The sequence below is a fragment of the Marmota marmota genome, unplaced genomic scaffold (assembly GCF_001458135.2).
Source record: "Marmota marmota marmota unplaced genomic scaffold, marMar, whole genome shotgun sequence".
In the NCBI taxonomy this organism is placed as follows: Eukaryota; Metazoa; Chordata; class Mammalia; order Rodentia; family Sciuridae; genus Marmota; species Marmota marmota.
Genome location: NW_026000020.1, coordinates 6,427,489 through 6,447,523, shown reverse-complemented (window position 1 = coordinate 6,447,523; position 20,035 = coordinate 6,427,489). Strand labels below are relative to the sequence as shown.

The 20,035-nt window shown below is 53.8% G+C and overlaps 2 protein-coding genes across 5 annotated transcripts; both read right to left on the bottom strand.

Annotated features, from left to right (window-relative positions):
• Positions 1-404: 404 nt before the first annotated feature.
• Positions 405-7,196, bottom strand: Ankrd23 (ankyrin repeat domain 23). The gene is made up of 9 exons (XM_015499711.2): positions 7,066-7,196; positions 5,507-5,653; positions 5,186-5,320; positions 4,078-4,203; positions 3,746-3,844; positions 3,562-3,660; positions 3,373-3,471; positions 3,152-3,250; positions 405-3,075 (listed from the first exon to the last, which is right to left on the bottom strand). The coding sequence occupies exons 1-9, from the start codon at positions 7,090-7,092 to the stop codon at positions 2,980-2,982; spliced, it is 927 nt and encodes a 308-aa protein (XP_015355197.1). The 5' UTR covers positions 7,093-7,196; the 3' UTR covers positions 405-2,979.
• Ankrd39 (ankyrin repeat domain 39) lies at positions 5,520-18,225 on the bottom strand. 4 transcript variants are annotated; one of them, XR_007350204.1, is made up of 5 exons: positions 18,071-18,225; positions 13,899-14,002; positions 12,759-12,962; positions 9,704-10,364; positions 5,520-5,653 (listed from the first exon to the last, which is right to left on the bottom strand). XR_007350204.1 is itself a non-coding variant. In XM_015499712.2 (4 exons), the coding sequence occupies exons 1-4, from the start codon at positions 18,168-18,170 to the stop codon at positions 10,221-10,223; spliced, it is 552 nt and encodes a 183-aa protein (XP_015355198.1). In that variant the 5' UTR covers positions 18,171-18,225; the 3' UTR covers positions 9,083-10,220. The 4 variants fall into 4 exon arrangements, 1 of the variants encoding a protein (XP_015355198.1); XR_007350206.1 differs by having other exon boundaries at positions 9,862-10,364; XR_007350205.1 differs by lacking the exon at positions 5,520-5,653 and adding an exon at positions 8,836-9,076.
• Positions 18,226-20,035: the final 1,810 nt, after the last annotated feature.

The window sequence follows — 20,035 nt, the reverse complement described above, 5'->3', positions numbered from 1 at the left end:
GAAGAAGGTAGGTCACTGGGGAGTGCGTCCTTGATGGGGACACTGGGACGAAGGCTTTTCCTGTCCCTTTCATGTGCACATCACTCTGCTGAGTACTCTGTCATGATGCACAGGCCCATAGAGAGAAAACTAGGCGGCAGGGCCAGGTGACCATGGGCTGAGCCCTCTGAAACCCTGAGCTCAAGTCCGCCTTTCTTCCTGAAGTGGATTATTTCAGGTTGTTATGGAAACAAAAAGCTGACACACGTAGCTTAGATTTTCATCCTCTCTGCAGAGACTTATTCAGAACAAATGGTTTTAATTTTGAGGAAGTCACTTTTTTCTTTGTATGCATTGTGCTTTTAGTGTCAAAAATTCTTCACCTAGTCTGAGGCCCCAAAAATGGTCTGTTTTTTTTTTTTTCACCATAAATGTGATCCATTTTGAATTAATCTTCATATAGACTGAGGTCGAGGCTCTTTTTTTTTTTTTTTTAAGCCTATAGATGTCCAATTGTTCTGGTACCCTTTGTTAAAAAAGCATCTACCTAGCCCCTATGTACCTGTCCCTCTGCCAATACCACGTGTGTCCCTTGTTTTTTTAAAATATTTTTTTAGTTATCAGTGTATCTTTAATTAGCTGATTGATATGTGGTGCTGAAAATTGAGCCCAGTGCCTCACACATGCTAGGCGAGTGCTCTGCCATTGAGCCCCAGCCCCTATGTAGTGAGTCTTAAAATCAGTAGATTAGTTGTTCCTCCCACTTTGTTCTTTTTCAAATTGTTTTGGTTATACATTTTTCTTGAGAATTTGAGAATAACCTTGTTTACATCTAAAAATATTGCCAAGATAAACCTGTACGTCAACTTGGGGAGAACTGACATCTTGACTGTGTTGTATCTTTTGGTCCATGAGCATGGTATATTTTTCCATTTATTTAACTTCTGTTTTGGAGATTTCAGCATCTTTCCCTGCATGTTTTATTAGTTTTAAACCCAAGTATTTAATTTTTCTAAACAGTGGTACTATTTTTAATTTGTATTCATATGTTCATTGCTGTTATGCAGAAATAGGGGTTTGTGATTTTCTGATGTATCCTCGGATTTTGATGTACTCCCTCATCTTCTAGGTGGGTATATCTGGTTAGGTAGACTCCTGGGGATTTCCAGTGTGTGCACACAGGTGAGTCATCTACTGATCTGCAGGGTTTCTGACCTAATGATCTTTTAAAGCCTCCCCTGGTGATTTCTAATAAGCAGCTGAGGCTGAGAACCACTGCTCTTTGATCCGGTCCATCAATGAGCTGAGATGCTCTGACAGCAAGACCCCACACAAAGTCCATTCTGCACCTGGTGGCCTGTCTCAGTGTCAGGCCTGCATTGTTACAAGGCTTGAGTTTGCTGCTAAGGTTGACAAACCTTAGCAGCAAACTGGTGCCCAAAAAAGACAAGTAGGCTACGGTAGGTCATCAACCAATTTAATGAACAAAAAAATACTGATCTGTATAAAAAGTCATTTTTGTCTGTCACTTAGTCTCCTCATTTTCTAGATGAGGAGTTGTCATTGCCATGGTCTACAGCGCCTGATCTGCCCACAGCACCAGCATCTGGGCGTGCGCTGGCTGTCACCACGGGGCAGGAGCTGCCCGTGGAATGGTGTGGCCCCGGGGGGCTCTAGTCAGCCTTTCACAAGTATCGTAGTCTTGTTCTTGGCCTGAGAAGGCCACCAAAGTTAAAGTCAAAATAACTGCTGCAGAATGAATGTCTGCCCTGTGAGGTCAACCCAGGACCATGAGGAGGCCAGGCATTGTCCCAGCCCTTCCCTCAGCCTGTGGTTCCCAGTTGAGGGTAGGGCTCTTTAGGACCCGCTTTCTGGCATTAAGGAGCCAGCCCTGCCAGCGCTCAGGCCCACCCTGGGGAACTTGGAAACATGCACCGCCAGAGGGAAGAGCCCTGGGAGCTTGGGGGAAGGGGCCCTTGTGGCCACCAGCTGGCAGGTGGGGATGCAGCGGCTGGCATGTCCCCATGGAAGAGCGCAGGGCTCCTCAGCATGCACCGCTGTGGGGATGAGCAGGGTGGATGCGGCTGCAGGCCTGGTCTGGCCTCTCTAGGACTGGGGGCAAGAGAGCCTCTGGCATGAGGGTTGCGGGCCACCGCCCCAAGAGTTGGGTGGGCCACAAGCAAGCCCCAGCGCCCAGGCTCTCAGGCCCATGCGGAGGGCCACCGGTCAGCCGCCAACGCTGCTCAGGCAGGCCCCAGGGGGCTCTGAGGCGGAGGGCACGGGTTCCCCAGGACTGTGGCTCCAGCACCTCAGCTTTCGGCTTCTGAGCAACCGGGCGGGTGCAGGCGTCTGCTCTGTGGGGCGTCGCCCTGCTTAGGGGCCCTGCAAACCACCAGAACCTGCCTCCAGAGTCCGGAAGACCTGAGGTGCCTAGAGCCACTGCGGACCCTACCAGGGTTGCTGCTGATAGGAACCAGGCCCTGGGAGACCCCGCCAAGGGCAGCTGGCAGCTGCACCAATGCCGGACGCCTGCCGGGCTGGCTCGGTGGCCTCTCCTGTGTCCTGGGTGCAGCTGCTGGCCACATCTGAATCACCACCTGCAGGAGACTGGCCCTGGTGGAAGGCGAAGGCCAGGCTCCTGCTCTGTGGACAGTGGACGGACACTAAGGAGGCCTGACGCCCAGTCCTGGTAGCTGGGCCAGGGCCCGTCGGCTTCCGCCCCACCCTGGGCTCCACTGCCCTCCTGCCCTCGCCTGGACTGCAGCTCGCAGCTGTCTGTGGTCCTCTGCCTCAGTCCTTCCCAGCCCCAGCCCTAGTGGGGGACGTGGCAACCCAGCCACAAGCCAGGGTCTCTCCGCCTATAGGGCTCTGACTGCCCCTCAGCTCTGACAGGAAGCAGAGCCCTGCGGGGGGTCGCCACTGAAGGCGAGGCCCACAGAGCACAGATGCAGGGAGAGGGGAACGGAATGGTGGCTGTGAGGGAGCCGCAGGTCCAGGGCCTCAGCACCGGGTGCGGGGATGCCCCACATGGGCCTGCAGCGCTTCCCGGATGCCCCGCTGCCAGTCTCGTGCCAGTTGCACTGGTGTCAGGGAGGCCTAGGGGCAAGGACACCAGGTCAGTCCTCCCTTTCCCCCAGCCCCGGGCGCAGGCCGCCACCCCACGGGGACTCACCGCATTCTGCACAGCTAGCTTGGCCCCATAGAGCAGCAGCAGTTTCATGGCCTTGTAGTGGCCGTGCCGCACGGCCTCGTGGAGCGCTGTGTCCCCTTCCTGTGGGGAGACGGAGGTCCCACTTGTGCCCTCACCCGAGGGCCCTCAGCAGGGTGGCAGGGGCTGTGACCGAGGGGACAGTGCCCCTGGTCTGCTGCAGGCTGCCCAGCCGCTGTGCCTACCTTGTCCTGGGCGTCAACGAGGGCTCCACACTCGATGAGGTGCTCCAGGCAGTTGGAGTGGCCCGTGCGCACGGCCACGTGGAGGGGGGTGCTCCAGATCTAGGAGGAGAGGGGCTCAGTGCCACGTCTAGCCTGGTGGCCTCCTAGCTTCTCTAACAGACCACCCAGAGCAGGCCCTTGCTCCCTCACCTTGTCCCGCGCATTGACCCGGGCGCCCTGGTTAAGCAGCAGTTTGAGGATGTCCAGGTGTCCTCCTCGGCAGGCCCAGAACACAGGAGTCCTGTCCAGCTGTAACACAGAGCCCCGAAGCCCTCAGACCTGCGGGGACGCTGCGCAGAGCATTGGCAGTGAGGAGCAGCCTCCCGGGACTCACCAAGTCCCGAGCATCCACGGAGGCACCGGCCGCCAGCAGCTTGCTCACCAGCTGGAGGTGACCCTTCAGACAGGCCCAGTGCAAGGCTGTGCGGTGCAGCTGGGGCAGAGATGGGGTTAGGAGGGTGCACCCACCCAGAGCACCCACCTGTTGCTCAGAGGAGGTCCCCAAACACTTGCCCATCTTGCCATCAGCAAGGGCTTCTCCCTCCCAGCTCAGGATGCCACTGGTTCACGCCCCGAAGACAAGCTCTGTGGTCCCAGGCCAGGGCTGGGACCACAGTGTGACACTCCTGCTCGGACAGGTGCCACAAGCCCTCGCCCACTGCACACCTTGTCGTGGGCATTGGGGTCCCCTCCATCGGTCAGGAACTTGTCAATCAGGGCTTCCTGGTTCTCAGCAGCTGCCTTCAGGAACATCTCCAGGTCCACAGGCTCCAGCTGGGCCTGGGGCTGCGACTGGGTGAGGGGAAGGACAAGACCAAGTCACTCCCCAGACCCGTAGGCACCCGTGACCACAGTGTCACCAATGATTCCAGGACAGCTGAGGACCAGTACACCATTGCCCTGTGCAAGTAGTTCTCTTCAGTCTCCCCCTGAAATTCACATGTTGCTGGCACGGTGGCACATGCTACGATCCCAGCTACTCGGGCTGGGGCGGGAGGGTCACAGGCTTGAAGCCAATCTGGCATCTTAGCAAGATCCTGTCTCTAAGGATAGAAAGCGCTGGTGATAAGCTCAGTGGCAGAGCGCTTGCCTAGCACACATGAGGCCCTGGCTGCCAGCCCCAGCACTGGGCGGGGACGGGGGGACTGAAGTCCTAACCCCTGTACCTTGAAATGTGACTTTATTGGAAATAGGATCCTTGCAGATATAACTAGCTAAGATGAGGCCCCTTCCAGTGTGACTCGTGTGAAGGGTAGCCCTGTTCCAGTATGGCTGGTGTCCATCTTTGTTTATTTATTGGTCCCAGGGGTGCCATATCCTCACTGAGACACATCCTCAGCTGTTTTCTTATTTTGAGACAAGGTCTCACTGAGTTGCTCAGGCTGGCTTTGAACTCACAATTCTGCCTCAACCTCCTGAGTCACTGGGATTATAAGGATATGCCACTGTGCCCAGCTATTGGTGTCCCTTTAACAAGGGACGTTTGGACCCGAGGGGGAATCCACCTGAGGAAGGGATGTTGCGTGTGCAGGCCAGGGAGTGCCAGAGAGCCACAGCCGGAGCTGGGGCAGAGCCTGCAGAGGAAGCGACTTGAGTTCTGTGGCTTGAGTCCCCAGTCGCCCTAGAAAGCCAACACGGCTCCAGTGTGGAGTCCACGTGGCTCCTGGTGGCCCCAGTACTACTCTTCCCCAAGCACCCCCCACCCAGGGACAGGGGCCTTCGCTTCTGGACCTGAGCCCCGGGCCCGTGCGGCCTCCCAGCCCCGACTTCTCACCTTAGCCACGGGCTCAGGTTCCCTGGGGGGGACTCTGCGTCTCAGTCTCAGTCGCTTTTCTTTCCGTCTTTGAACTAAGTTTTCCAAGTCAGCCACGGTCTCCAGGTTCAGTCTGGAGCTGTTGAATCTTTCCAGCTGGGGTGGGAAGTGGGCAGAAGGCGAGGCCAGGCCAGCCATCAGCCTGTGGCTGGGGCCCTGGGGCAGCCTCTTGGTTGGTGTGCTCCTGGGCTGCTCTGCCCAGAGACACAGCACCAGCCTGGCCCCCAGGCCCTCGCTGCCCCACTGCCCAGCCTGGACTGGCCACCCCACAACAGCACTTACTTTCCTCTTCTTCTCTTCTTCCAATTTTAGCTTCTCCCGGGCCACGGCCTCTTGGAGTCCCAGCCTCCAGTCAGTAGGCCAGCCTCCAGGATCAGGAACTTCAGGCCCAAATCCCAACGTTTTCCCTTCGACCCTCTCTCCGCTCACCTGCAGGAAAGGATGTGGGTGAGCAGCCCGGGAAACCCGAGGGAGGAACCCACAGGAAGCCTGGTGCAGGACCAGGGAGACCCTGACCAGCCAAGCTGGGAGTCAGCCTGACCCTCCCTTCCCGAAGCTCCCTGGTGCTCTGGAGCACGGCAAACTCTGACCCCTGTGGTGGTCCACACCCACTGTGGCAACCACGGGCAGTGGAGGCTAGGGCCCAACTGGCTGCTGCCTCCTCTGCCCTGCTCAGAAGCCTGCAGGGTTTGGGGGCATGTGGCCACCTCTATTTATAGTGCTGGGCCGTGTCCAGGAGCCCGGGGCAGATGACACCTTAGCTTCCCTCTTGGGCTATTGTCCCTAGATTCCTACCAGCTTGTGCTACACTGTCACCTGACCCCAAAATTCTAAACCCCTGGGCTCAGCTCTCTGCCTTTGGTGAAGCTGTTTCTACCTCAGTAAAAGGGGCTCAGACCAGCACTTCCCAAGGGCACGGAGATGACCCGAGCTGCTGGGAGCTGGGCTGCGCTGAGGAGCGTGGGGTGGGGAGAAGGGCAGGGTGACAGGACAGCAGCTCAGGGCTTCCAGCCAGCACAAACACATGCCCTTCTGCGGCACCTGCCAATGTAACCTTCCCTGGGCCCTCCAGGCCCCTCCTGGCAGGGGCTATGCCAGGCGGGGGCCACTGGCCAACCACGGGCCTGCTGGACAGCATACCATTCTGGGCCTCACACCCTCTAAAACTGACATCCTGAAGTGTCATGTCCAGAGCTCACACAGCACCCCCTCCCCCATACCCTCTGGACATTTCCAGAGCAAAGGCCATCATGGTGCTTGTACTAAAGGAATGCCTCGCTACCCCTGTGTCTTCTGCAGTCACCTGGCACTTCCTGTTCTGCCACCCAGTTCAGGGCAAACTCACTAAACTCAGGCTGGGGTGCAGCTCTGTCTAGGTGCTTGCCTAGACTGCGAGGCGTCACAAAACACCAAAAACACTCAGGAGGATGAGGCAGGAGGGTCACAAAGTTTGAGGCCAGTTTGGGCAACTTAGCAAGACCCTGTCTCTAAGAAGAAAAGGGCTGAGGATGTAGCTCAATGGTAAATTGCTCAGGTTCAATCCCAGGACCAAACCATCAAACCAACCAACCAACAAAAACCCCCAACAAACAAAAAGCAAGAGAACAAACGTCAGCAAGCTCAAGGGTTTTCATGTCCACCGTCGCCCAACCCTTGCCCGCTGTCTCCCTGTCCTGCCCTGAAGCCCCTCGCACCTCCCATGAGAACCAGGCAGAGACCAGGAGAGAACCCGGGCCTCCTTGTCCTCCCCGACCCTCAGACCATGGCAAGAGTGGCCACCCTCCAGCCAGCAGGTGCCATTCTGCTGGGACAGTCTGCCTCCCACCCCACCGCATCCTCACCAACTGCTGAATGCTGACGAAGTCCATGGTCCCCCCTGCTCTCCACACCCCCAGTGAGGGGAGCGCGCGGCTCAGCCCTTTTATAAGAGAGCTGAGGCCTGGGGGTGGGGAGGACAGGCTTGTGCCAGGACCAGATGACTCTAGAGGGCTGTCACACTCACCAAAATACCAGCCTGGGACTGTGGCCCACAGAGGGCAAGAAAAGGTGCAGCCAGGAGCTGAGTCGGCCACCTCCTAGACAGCCACTGCCCTGCACCTGCCACACCCACGTCCCAGGGAGCCCGGGCCCCAGCCCAGAGCCGGGGGACGTTCCCCACTCTTCTGGTCCAGAGCCCACTTGTGAGGGGCCCAGCCCCAGCCTCCTGTTGTGTCTGGCTGCCTGGGCACCAGCCCAGCTGCCCCCGCACAAGGCCAGAGTCCTCCCGAAACCTCTGGAGGGACAGGAGCAGAGGCTGACCTACTGCCGCAGGAATCCCCGTGGCCTCTCCAAGAGGGACCCAGGTCTCATGCGATGGCCCAGTGTGCCAGTCTCAAGGCCACCCTTCCTTCTCCACCCCTCCCTCACCTCAGTTGACAGCCCCATCACCAAGAGGCGGTCATCGGTCCACTGCCCTGTAGAAGTCCTCCATGCCCCCAGGCAGGACCCACCAGACACTCTCGGGACATGGCGTGCCCCTCCACAGGCACGAGGGACTGAAGCTGCAGATTCTAGTTAGCGGGTGACCCTGAGACCCCGCTGCCATGTCAAATGTCCTAAATCTCCTTCAGAAGCCACGTGTGCCCTTTGCCCAGCTGTGCTGAACTCTGCTTTGACCTTTGAAAGGAAACCAGATAGCTGGTAAATAAGGCTCCAGAATCAGAGCCACACCATCAGAGGTGACCAAAACAGGAAGGGGGAGCTGTGGCCGAGGAGGCCCCATGGTCCCAAGGCTGCAGAGGCCTTGGGGGAACTGGGGAAACCCAGAGCTTCTAAAGGACCCGATTCTGAGGCCTGGGGGTGTCTTCTTTCGACAAACTCTCCAGGGTCTGAGAGGGAAGGGCTTCCCAGGGCAGAGCCAGGGCAGGCAGGAAGTCAGATGCCCAGCTGTGCCCTTTGCTGTCCACTCGGCCTCCACCTCCTGCGACAGCAGGGGACAGGGTGTCCGAGCCAACAGGATTCACCTGAAGTCCTCAGCAGAAAGCCAGTCCACCCCCTGAATCTAACGGCTCTGTCATCAAGATCCCCAGCACTAACTTTAAACAAATTCTTCCGTACAGAAAATCCAAACGTAAAGCCCAAGTCTCCCCGATGAGCCCCTCCTGCCTCAGTGGCCCAGGGAAGCCATGGTGCTGGCTCAATGCACGCCTCTGCCTTCCTCTGTGTCTCGTGTCCTGTTCCTAGAGACTCTGTGCTGTGGACACACCAGCACACGCTGCACTCCATGAACATGCCCCTGCCCCATGGGCACCCTGGGTAGCACCCTTTCTCCTGAACACCCAGGTTCTCATGCCCCGCTACTGTTTGCTGCTGCTGTTGTGTTCTCTCTGCAGTGCTGGGACCAACCCCAGGGCCTTGCATGTGCAGGCCAGTGCCACGGCTCTCTGAAAAGGCCTCTGTAGACAGACATTTTTTTTTTTTTTAACTTTTATTTATTTTATGTGGTGCTGAGGATCAAACCCAGGGCCTTGCACATTCGAGGCGAGTGCTCTTATCACTGAGCCACAACCCCAGACCGAAAGACATCTTTTAACCATGGAGGAATCTCTCTAGGTAGGCACAGAGAAATCAGATTACTGGCCCTGCTCATTTTATTTAAATAGATTTTGCCAAATTGCCATCCACAGTGACTGTACCAGTTCCTATGAACAGATACCAACAAAGACAAGTGACAATATGAAAGAAAATAAAAAATTAATGTAAGCTGGGTGCAGTGGCGTACGCTTGTAATCCTTGTGGCTCAGGAGGCTGAGGCAGGAAGACTGTGAGTTCAAAGCCAGCCTCAGCAACGGTGAGGCACTAAGCGAGACCTGTCTAAATAAAATACAAAATAGGCCGGCTCAGTTAGTTGAGTGCCCTTGAGTTCAATCCCGGGACCCCCCCCCAAAAAAAAAGGCATATATGCAAAACAGTATCAATACCAGAATATAAACAACTCCTACGAATATAAAGAAAAAAAAATAGCTGGTTGTGGTGATGCTTGCCTATAATCCCAAAGACCCAGGAGGCTGAGGCAGGAGGGTCACAAGTTCAAGGCCAGCTTCAGCAAATTAGTGAGGCCCCAAGCAACTTAGCGAGACCCTATCTCAAAGTAAAAAAGGGCTGGGGGTGTAGCTCAGGGTAAAGCACCCCTGAGTTCAATCCGAAACCCCGACCAAAAAAAAAAAAACATTTTAATGGGCACAGGCAGGCAGTTCAGAGACAGGTGTGCAAGTCTCGCCAGTAATTAGCAATGCAAAACAAAACAGAGCCAAGGAATCTTCCTACCCCCTGGATTACCAGGGTTAGTGAAATTGTTTTATAAAAGCCAGTGTGGACAAAGCTTTCGAACTGGGCACTCTTGTAAGCTGTGGGCAGTGTGCCAGGCCCTCAGATGCGTCCCCCAGATTCACCTGCTCAGTCCCCAGAGCCACCCTGAGGACGCTCTCCTCTGATCCTCACCTCACAGCCCTGGAAACTGGAGCCATACAGGTAACGTGGCTGTGCCAAGATCCCTCAGCGGCTCTCTCATCAAGATCCCCAGTGGCTCCATCACCTCGTCAGGTTTTCCTCTAGTATTCACCTGGTTTGGGGGTTTCATTTTTGAAACAGGGTCTTACCAAGTTGCTGAGGCTGCCCTCCAAGTTGTCCTGTCCCAGCCCCCTGAGTTGTTGAGGTCACAGGCGAGCAAGCCCCAGCTAGTTTTGTTTTTATATGAAGGTCTTTCATTCTTGGAATTCACTTTGAATGAGGTAAGGACACGAGTTTATTTGTTTCCAGATGAGTGGCCGTTCACGTGACAACAATGTAGAATATGCTCCTCTGTCCAGGCGTCCACACTTCTAGCCACACCTCCCCCTGCCACGCGGGCTCTCGGGGTCTCAGCCACAGCTTCCTGCCTGCAGCGTGGGTGCTGGGCAAGGCAGGGGCCTGGACAGCTGTCGGTGTCCCTCCAAGGGCGACCTGATGCAGGGAGGCCTCAGCTGGCCAGCAGGCCACGCAGGTCGCTGTTGCAGGGCAGCAGGTCGCAGGCCAGCCGTGCCTTCCGGTCTCGCACAGCCTTCAGAGCGGGGCTGTGCTGCAGCAGCAGGCAGCAAATGTCCATGTGCCCCTTCTCGGCTGCCTGTGGAGACAGGGGTTTCAGAAGGGCTCCTTGGGCCTGTGCCTGGCTCCACGTCCAGGAGTGTTCCTCTCACTCCTACAAGGCCTGGAAATGGAGACACTGCTGGCTGCAGAGGTCCCTAATTCCCACTACCCAAGGACCTGCATGTGCCCGGTGGTGTGCCCAGCCTGTTATTCTTCTTGCTTCCTTTGCCAAGGCCACTCTTGTTTGGACAGACTTGCTCATTAAGAACAAGAACAGAACCTTGAACCTGCAGGCATCTCCAGCCAGGCGCTGGGAGCCTGGGCAGAGAACATGGACACAGCCCTAACCGGGAACAGAAATGAGCAGGGAAACAGGGGCCCAGGCCCCACTTTCTCTGTCGCGTTCCTCACAACTAAAACACTCAGGGTCACTCCAGGGGAACTGGGCTGCACGAAATAACCACACAAGAGAGGAGATACCTTTTTCTTTGGGGTCCTGTAATGGCTCCCCTGACCTTAAGGGTCCGCAGAGAGAGAGAGAGAGAGAAAGAGAGAGAGAGAAAGAGAAAGAGAGAGCACTGACCCCTTTTATTGAGGAGAAGCCATTCAAATAAGGCAAGGGGTCAGTTTCAGGGGATTGAGTCCAGCTTCCTGATGTCTGCTGTCGGCAGGTTGACTGACATCTAGGAAGGCCCCACCCAAAGGCAGAGCAAGAGAAGGGACACACAGAGGGCATTTCCCAAACAGGGCAAAGGGGTGATATCACAAAGGAGCAGCTGAGGGTAGCTTAATCCATGGGGCGACACACCATGTCTGAAGGTCACTGTGAGATGTAGTGACGGTCAAAGCCTCTCAGCTCCAGGACAGAAGGTCATTCAGAGTGGCTGTCCACATTTCTCCTTCTTTTCTGAGACAGAAAACCCTCTTCTAAACATCGCTATCTAACCTACCTCCTCCAAAAGATAACAGAGGTCAGTGATTCACATTAATGATCTCATTTAGGAACCATGTTAATCCCACTTTACAGAGGAAGAAACATAAGCTAATATAAACTAAGTAACGTGCCCAAGGTCACAGAGCAGCCTGGGACCCTAAGCCAGGTGGGTCTGACTTTAGAGTTTGAGCTCTTCCCACTCTACCCCAGTGTTGGGGGTGGAACCCGGGGCCTGACGCATGTCAGGCAAGTGCTCTGCCACTGAGCTAAAGCCCCAACCCCAGTCCTTTTTGTATTTTATTTATAGACAGGGTCACAGTGAGTTGCTTAGGACGTCATGAAGTAGCTGAGACTGGCTTTGAACTTGTGATCCTCCCACCTCAGCCTCCTGAGTGGTTGGGATTACAGGTGAGTGCCACTGCACTGGTGACTACAGGGGCTTTTGAGAGGTATCAGAATTAATACTAGTAGCAACCACCATTCCAAATTTGAATCCAAACCTCTGTCTGCAGATCCCCCTGGAGAGCACAGATTGAGGGCTCTGGGCTCTGCTGCCTCAATTTGGGTGGCGCTATGCCGCCAGCAGCTGTGAGGGGTCCCACCTAACTTTTTTTTACGAAAAATGAAGTGCTAATGTTTGCGAAGTCCATTTAAAAAACCACACACCGAACAAAACTAAAACGTATGTCCATCACTGTCTCTGTATACCTATCCCTAGGTTCTCACTGTGGGCAAGGGAAGAGGAGGCGCTGCAGCTGAAGGCGGCCAGCTGTGGGCACACAGCCAAGCACGCCCCAGCAGCATTCTGCCGAGATGCACCCTGTGCGTGTGGCAGCAGAACACCTGGGCCACGGCAGCCAGCGCCCATTAGAGGGGCCGAGGCAGGCAGAGCTCAGGACAAGCGGCAGGGGTAGGCGACCCTGGCCAGCCTGGCAGTTTGGCTCTGGACTTGGGAAGAGAGCTTCTGGAGACTGCAAAGAGGGTAGGGCTTGATGAGACTCTTTGGAAACCACTGCTCTGGTGGGAAAACCAGGGTGGAGACAAGAGGTGAATGGGTTCACATACACGGGCCTCTCGCTGAGACCCCTCTGCAAGACGCACAAGAAGTGCCTGGAGGGGGCACCCGGAGACCAGGGGCAGACCCTTGGCTTCAGGCTCTTCCCCACAAGAACAGGCGTTTCTGGTCAAAGGAGTTTAATGGAACCACCGTGGCTGTGAGCTGGAATGGGCTGCCAAGCAGGGAGGGGGGGAGTGTCAGAAAAGCACCCCTCAGGGCACCACAGGACAGAGAGCTGAGCACCCGGCTCATGTCCGTTGTGTGCACAAGAAAAAGGCTGGGAAATCGCGCTGATCCTTGGTAGTCGGCACGCTCTGAGGCTTCAGGTGCTCTTCATTTCCTCCTCTACACTTTCCTGTTCCCCATGTTTTCTATGGTGAACATGTCGTTGACCTTTATAATAAGAAAAAGTGAGTTCTACAAGTGGCAGAGGGACGCACCTTGTGAAGACTGGTCATGCCATCGTCGTCCACCAGCTGGGGGTTGGACCCGTGTGCGAGCAGCAGCCGGGCAACCTCAGTGTGCCCGCAGTAGCTGGCCCGGTGCAGTGCAGTGGCGCCCCCGTGGGTCTGGGCATTGCACTTGGCCCCGCTCTCCAGCAGGAACTGACAGACAGCATAGTGCCCATTGCGGCTGGCGTAGTGCTGCAAGGACAGAGGCTGTGGCTAGAGAGCAGGACCCAGGCAGGTGACAGGGTGGTGGGGGAGACACAGGCTCTGTAGCAACGGGGGCCCAGCTTAGGGAACACCTGCTACTGCGCATCCTAGCATCAGTTTTCATTCCCACCTCATAAGACGGTCATGAAAATAAAATGAAATACCTGATGTAAAGCTCTTATACTAATTAAAACATCCAGGTTCATATGATGCTTAAAAAAGAAACTTTGCAGCTAGGCGTGGTGGTGCACACCTGTAATCCTAGTGACTCGGGAGACAGAGGCAGGAGGATTGCACATTTGAGGCCAGCCTCAGCAATTTAGTGAGGCCCTAAGCAACTTAGGACCCTGTCTCAAAATAAAAAAAATTTAAAACGAAAACTGGAGATATGCTCAGTAGTTAAGCATCCCCAAGTTCAATTCCCAGTACCAAAAAAACAAACAAGAAGCTTTGCTGAAATACAGGGAACATAAAATGTCAGTCACCTTTCCATCACTGTGACAAAGATAATCAGCTTAAATAAGGGAAGTTTGGCCTGGGGCGGAGCTTAACGGTAGAGCTTTGGCCTAGCTTGTGTGAGGCCCTGGGTGTGACCCCTGGCAACACAAAAACAGTAATAATAAGAATAATGACAATGACAATGAAAAGATTTACTCTGGCTCAACTGAGGAGGTGGCAGACCTTGGTTGGCTGGCCTGCTGCTTTTGGGCTGGTGGCAGTCAGCACACCATGGGGGTGGGTGCAGGCAGGTGCACCCCATGATCTCACCTCCTTCCCTTGGGCCACTTCCTGCAGGGTCCCCCCCTCCTAGAAGCACTGAAGGCTAGCCTCTAGGGGACACTTAACCACACTGGGGCAGTGAAGATACAAGGTAAACACACTCCCCTCCTCTCTCCTCTGACCCTGTGTGCTCCTCAGGCTCACCAGGGCAGTGTAGCCAGCAGAGTCCGGCTGGCTGGGGTCTGTGGACTTCTGGATGAAGTGCTTCACTCGGTTCAGGTCTCCATTCAGGGCTGCCGACCAGATTCCTGCAGAAAGACAGCCATGGTACTAAGCAGGGCAGCATGACAGGATTTCTTAGCATTTCCACTATTTTTTTTTTGTACTGGGGATTGAACCCAGAGGCACTTAACCACTCAGCCGCATCCCCAGCCCTTTTATTTTTATTTTGCTAAGTTTCTTAGGGTCTTGCTAAGTTGCTGAGGCTGGCCTTAAACTTGTGATCTTCCTGCCTCAGGCTCTTGAGTCTCTGAGGTTACAGGTGTACATCATTGTGCCTGGTTGAAACCTGAAACTTTTGAGTGCCGACAGGACATCACAAATGAAAAATTCTACACATGATTTCACATAATGGTTTGCAGTGAAAACAGGCCTAATAAGAATATTGTATGAAATTACCTTCAGGCTAAAAAGAATAAATTTTTTTTTTAAAATTACCTTCAGGGCTATGTGAATAAAGTTTATGTGAAAGAAACATAAGTGGATGTTGTGTTTAGACTTGGATCCCATTCCCAAAATATCTTAAATATTTGCAAATATTCCAAAATCAGAAAAAAAAATCTCAAATCTGCAACACTTCTGGTCCTGAGTATTTGGGATAAGGGATGCTCAACTTGTACTTACTATGTACCTAGTACTGTTGTAGGCACTAGGGGTCAGCTGACAAAATAACCCTAATCCCCCCTACACACAATGTTTGGCTTTATGGAACTTTTCTTTCTTCTTTTTTCTTTGATGGTGGTAGTGGAGATTGAACTCAGGGGTGCTCTACCCTGAGCTATACCCCCAGCCCTTTTTGAAATTTTGAAACAGGGCTTCACTATATTGCCCAGGCTAGCCTGGAACATGCAATCCTCCTGCCTCAGCCTCTGGAGTCAATGAGATTACAGGCATGCATGATACTACAGAGTAATTACACTCTAATTAAAGGAGAAAGATGAAAATAATGTGTATATATATGTTTATATACCTTATATATAGGTATGCATAATCTGCTATACACCTATGTTCATAAACTATACATATAATCATGTATGTACCTGTATACATGTATGTCTGTATACTTGGTAAGTCAGGTTGTGCTAAGTGCTCTGAAGAAGACAGGGAAGGGCTGTATGCAGTGGGTAGGGATGGCCTCTCTGACGAGGTAACACACGAACAAAACAAAGGAAATGAGAAAAGGCATCACTTGAATAGATGCATGAAGAAATAAAAGCAGAAGAAACTCCCCCCCAAAACCAGATACCCTGACCTATGCAACTTGGAGTTACAGGACCTAAATCTTCATTATTCCCCAAGTTAAGAATATTATATATGGGGCTGGGGCTGGGGCTCAGGGGTAGAGCACTTGCCTAGCATGTGTGAGGCACTGGGTTTGATTCTCAGAACCATGTATAAATAAATGAACAAAATAAAGGTACATCAACAACTAAAAAAACTTTTAAAAAAAGAATATTATATACAGAGAATTTATCAAATTAGTGTACATACAAATGTGGCATATGAATCCCACTATTATGTATATTTACAATGCACCAATTTTAAAAAGTTATAATCTAAGTTGAGTGTGGTGGCACATACCTGTAATCCCAATAACTCAGGAGGCTGAGGCAGGAAGACTGGGAGTTCAAAGCCAGCCTCAGCAACTTCGTAAGGCCCTAAGCAACTTAGTAAGCCCCTGTCTCCACATAAAAATAAAAAGGGCCTGGGAATATAGCTCAGTTGGTAGAGGGCTTGCCTTGCATGCTCAAGGCCCTGAGTCTAATCCCAGCACCACAAAGTAAATAAATAAACAAAAAGGTCTGAAAATGTAGCCCAGTGGTAGAGTGCTCCTGGGTTCAATCTCCAGTACCAAAAAATAAAAATTAAAATAGAAACAAAAAAATACAGAGAACATTTAAAAGTCATCAAAAAGAAAAGATCATCATGCATCAAAGACCAACAATCAGATTTACAGCAGACTTAACAACTGTTGCAGATACAAACAGATAAATAATAATATTTCCAAAGGACTAAGGGAAAAAAACAAACCTGTCAACCTCGAATTTTATGCATAACTAAGCTATCACAAGTGTAGGGGAAGGAACAGACAGCATCTTCCCTGAAAAAACTATTAAGCAGCTATTAACTATGTACCATGGTGGCACACACCTGTAACCCCAGCAGCTCAGGAGGCTGAGACAGGAGGATTGCAAATTCAAAGCCAGCCTCAGCAACTTAACCAGGCCCTAAGCGACCGAGCAAGACCCCGTCTCTAAATAAACTATAAAAAAGGGCTGGGGTGCTGGGGTTGTGGCTCAGCGGTAGAGCACTTGCCTAGCATGTGTGAGGCCCTGGGTTAGATCTTCAGCACCACATAAAAATAAATAAAATAAAGGTATTATGTCCAACTACACTAAAAAAATGTTTATTTTTTTTAAAAAAAGGGCTGGGGACGTGGCTTAGTAGTTAAGCACCCCTGGGTTCAATCCCCAGTACAAAAAAAAAATAGTGGAAATGCTAAGAAATCCTGTCATGCTGCCCTGCTTAGTACCATGGCTGTCTTTCTGCAGGAATCTGGTCGGCAGCCCTGAATGGAGACCTNACTAAGAATATCTTTCCTAGATTTTTTGACAAGAACATTTCATTTGTTAAAGTATGATTTATTATTCCAAAAAACATAAAAAAAAAAGTACTTCTGAAAGAAGAAAAATGAACCCAGAGAAAAGATACGATTTGAAGGGGGAAAAATTCACACAACAAAATTGATAAAGATTTTATCATTGTGGGAAATAGAAAACAAATGAATAAGCAAAATGATGTCAGGTATCAACAATGCTATGAGGAGAGCAAGGTGACAGGTGTTTGTTTCAGAGCTACCTAGAGGGGAAGGGCCCTGCCTGGGACAGTGCAAGTTTTCTTTCTCAATAGCAGCACTGACCTTCTGGTGGGGAACATTCCTTGTGGTGGGGAGCTGATGTGGGCATCAGAGAATGTACACAGCACCCTTCCATGTATCAACCAAAAAATGTCTCAGGAGGTAGAACTGTCCCCTCTTGAGAACCCTAGAATAGGGTGTTCTGGGAGAGCCTCTATGAGGAGGTGACACGGAGCTGCCATATGAAAACAAAGTACTAGATAGCCTAAATGTTGGAGAAGGGCACTCTAAGGAGATGGGACCGCAAGTGCAATGACCTTCATGGGAAAAGGTCTTGCATCTTTGAGAAACCAAAACAAGAATGGAGGAAAGCAAGGATGGGAACTGAGATGAGTGTGAGAAGTGGAGAAGGCGACATCAGCTCCAGACCTCTGTGGGCCACTATACGGAATCTGGATTTATTGCAACGGGAACTGCAATGTTCTGGTTGAGTATTTTCAAAAAGTTTCTCCGCTGCTGGGTGGAGAGGAGAAAACGCTGAAGGAGCACGGGTGGCGGCAGGAGAGGTGGAGAGGATGCAGCAGGCGCAGGAGCCACTGCATGGCAATGGGGAAGTATGAATGCATGAGCGGCGGCAGCACCCAGCCACCACCTGGCGACAACGTTATTATGACTGCAGAACCTGCCTCTTCCAGGTGACACAGAACGCAGCACAGTGGTTCTGAACAGAAGAGGGACCTCGGCTCCCAGCCTTCCTTACTAGCAGCATGATCTCTGGACCATCTGGGGCCGGTAGGTGGGGACATGGCCACCCGCCTCGCGCTCTTTGCCACGGCAGGAGCCTTTACACCGGCCGGCACGGCGCGCTCGCCGGCTCAGCAGGGCCAAATCCCCTCGCCGCGCGGCCCAGGCCTGACGCTCCATGCCCTCCAGGTGGGCACGATACCCCAGCAGAAGACTCTGGACCTCTAACCCCTGAGCGAATGTGTCTCTCAGGTGAGGAGCCAGGCCCTGCCATGCCACTTGGGAAAGTTATGGAAACCAATGCCTCGGACTCCCCGGCTCCACGCAAGACCAGGTGTCCAGGGACGCGCCCGCGTCGGGGTCTGCAGTTCCCAGCAGCGCGGGGGCTGTGCGCCTGTCGCCCTGCAGCCCTTTGGCACCAGGCCCAGGAGCGCCCGGCTCGGTCCTTTGCCCCACATCCGTGCCGGCGGACTCTGGGGCCGCGCGGCCGCCTCACCCCTCTCGAAGTCCATCTCCTCCAGCGTCTGCTGCACGCCGGGCACCGCCACCGGACGTGAGCAGCAGTGTGAGTCCGCGAAGGGCCGCGGTGCTGCCATCCTAGCCTCGCTGGTCGCCAGCCAGGCCTCAGTGAGCCAGGAGGGCGGACGCAGTGCCTGCCCCGCCACCCCAATCTGACCAATCGGCGCCAGCGACTGTCTCCAGAGTCCCGTCCCTCTCCAGAGCTGACCAATGCGGTGTCTAGGCCTTTGCTCAAGAACCAATGCGGCGGCGGGGCGGGACTTGCTGCGCCGGGCCGCGTTCCGACGCCGCCGCGCGAGGGCGCGCGAGGCTAAGCGGTGGGCGGCGGAGTGGCGGTCTCGGGTCCGGGGCTGGACGCCAAGGGAGTGCCGGTCGCCGCGGGGAGGGCGGGCAGCGCTGCCGCGCCTTGTAGGGTATGGGGACCAGGCGGCTGGCCCCCGCCAGCAGCTTTTGTCACGTTCTCCAGAACCCAGCCCTTTAGAGGCCTCGCCAGCTCTTTCCGTTACTGCTCTCGACCCATCCAGATTCCCACAGTAGCGGTCATCGGGCGCGCTCCGTGGTCCTTCACGCCTCCTTCCCCGCACCACCCAGTGCAAGCCGACCATGAGCGGCGCAGTGGCCGCCCGAAAGGCCCTGGATTCCGCCCCCCTTCCTTAAAAATCTATTAGGGAGCGGGTGACAACATGTTCTGCGCCTAGGTGCAGCCACGAGGGCAGGGCAGGCCAGGGCCTCTGTTTCTTTCAGTCACCCCCCACCTGCAGTGGAACCCGGCAGTGCTGTACCACCTAGCTGCACCTCCAGTCCTAAATATTTTTAAACAGGATCTCCCTAAATTGCCTAGGCTGGCCTACAACCTGCAAGAATACCACCTGTCTTTTGAGTAGCTGGGATTGTGACCCTGAAATCAATCCTCGTGTGTCTGGGCTGTCGTTGGCAGACCATGTGCTGAGTGTAGCACGCTTCTGATCTGGCCTTCTCAACCCACGCTCGCAGAGACCCAGGGCGCCAGCCTGATCAAGCAGTCAAGTGTGTAGGGAGACCTCGTTTGCACTGCCTTTCCACTGCCTCTGCTCCTGGGCGTGAGCTCGTTGTGTCTAAACCCGTCGGGAGCACTCAGAAATGAATCCAAGCTAGGGCCTGTTGTTTGTCTCGTGGAACATCTGGACTCTGTACCACCCTCTCACCAAGAGAAGGGCTTGGAACACACTGGGTGGCAGGAGAGGAAGTTCCTTCCCTACATGGTTGGGGCATTGAAGACTTGGCATTCTTGCATCTCTCCTCCCTGATCCATCCTCTTGCAAGCAACCACTGTCCACACACCCTTAGGCTGCTTCTAGGACTCCTCCTTCAGCCCTCTGACTCCCACTCACCCTCCCCAGAGTTCTGGGAAGGCAGGCCCCTCCCCGCCCTGCCCTGACTTCTCCCTTTGGCCAGGAGCCAAGCCTGGCTCCCGAGGGGCTGTGGCCCTGGTCTCTTTCCCAGCCCTGTAGGCACCACTGTGGGAAAACACTGGAGTCTGGGCTGTCCCCTCTGGCAAAGGACACAGGCAGAAGGGCCCACGGAAGGGGCAGATGCCCTGGGACTGTGGTGGGAAGCCCAATCCAGCCTGGATCTTTCCCTCTTGGTACCCTGATAGATGGGCTTTGGCCCAAATGTCTTATCCCTGTCACAGCTTTATTTTCTCCATTTTATTTGTCAATATAAAAATATTCAAATATTTACAACAAATAAATACGTGGGGACACAATAAGTTACACTGTTAGGAGAGCCCTCTTCCCAGGGCTGGGAGAGGATATGCCAGTATCCACAGCATGCCCACCCTCTCCATTCCCTCCCTCATACCTTTCCCAGCCCTGTTTGGTAAGAAGACAAATATAAAATACCACGGAACCCGCGGCCAAGTGGGAGGCCCCGCCCACCCTTCCCCCCAAACACACAGGAG

Coding starts and splice junctions, on each gene's coding strand:
- Ankrd23 (XM_015499711.2), bottom strand. CDS start 7,092: ATGGACTTCGTCAGCATTCAGCAGTTG. Junction 5,654..7,065: donor TCGTCAGCATTCAGCAGTTG/GTGAGGATGCGG, acceptor CCTTTCCTGCAG/GTGAGCGGAGAGAGGGTCGA. Junction 3,845..4,077: donor ACCCCAATGCCCACGACAAG/GTGTGCAGTGGG, acceptor TCTCTGCCCCAG/CTGCACCGCACAGCCTTGCA.
- Ankrd39 (XM_015499712.2), bottom strand. CDS start 18,170: ATGGCAGCACCGCGGCCCTTCGCGGACTCACACTGCTGCTCACGTCCG. Junction 12,963..13,898: donor CTGCTGGCTACACTGCCCTG/GTGAGCCTGAGG, acceptor CTGTCCTTGCAG/CACTACGCCAGCCGCAATGG. Junction 10,365..12,758: donor GCATGACCAGTCTTCACAAG/GTGCGTCCCTCT, acceptor CTGTCTCCACAG/GCAGCCGAGAAGGGGCACAT.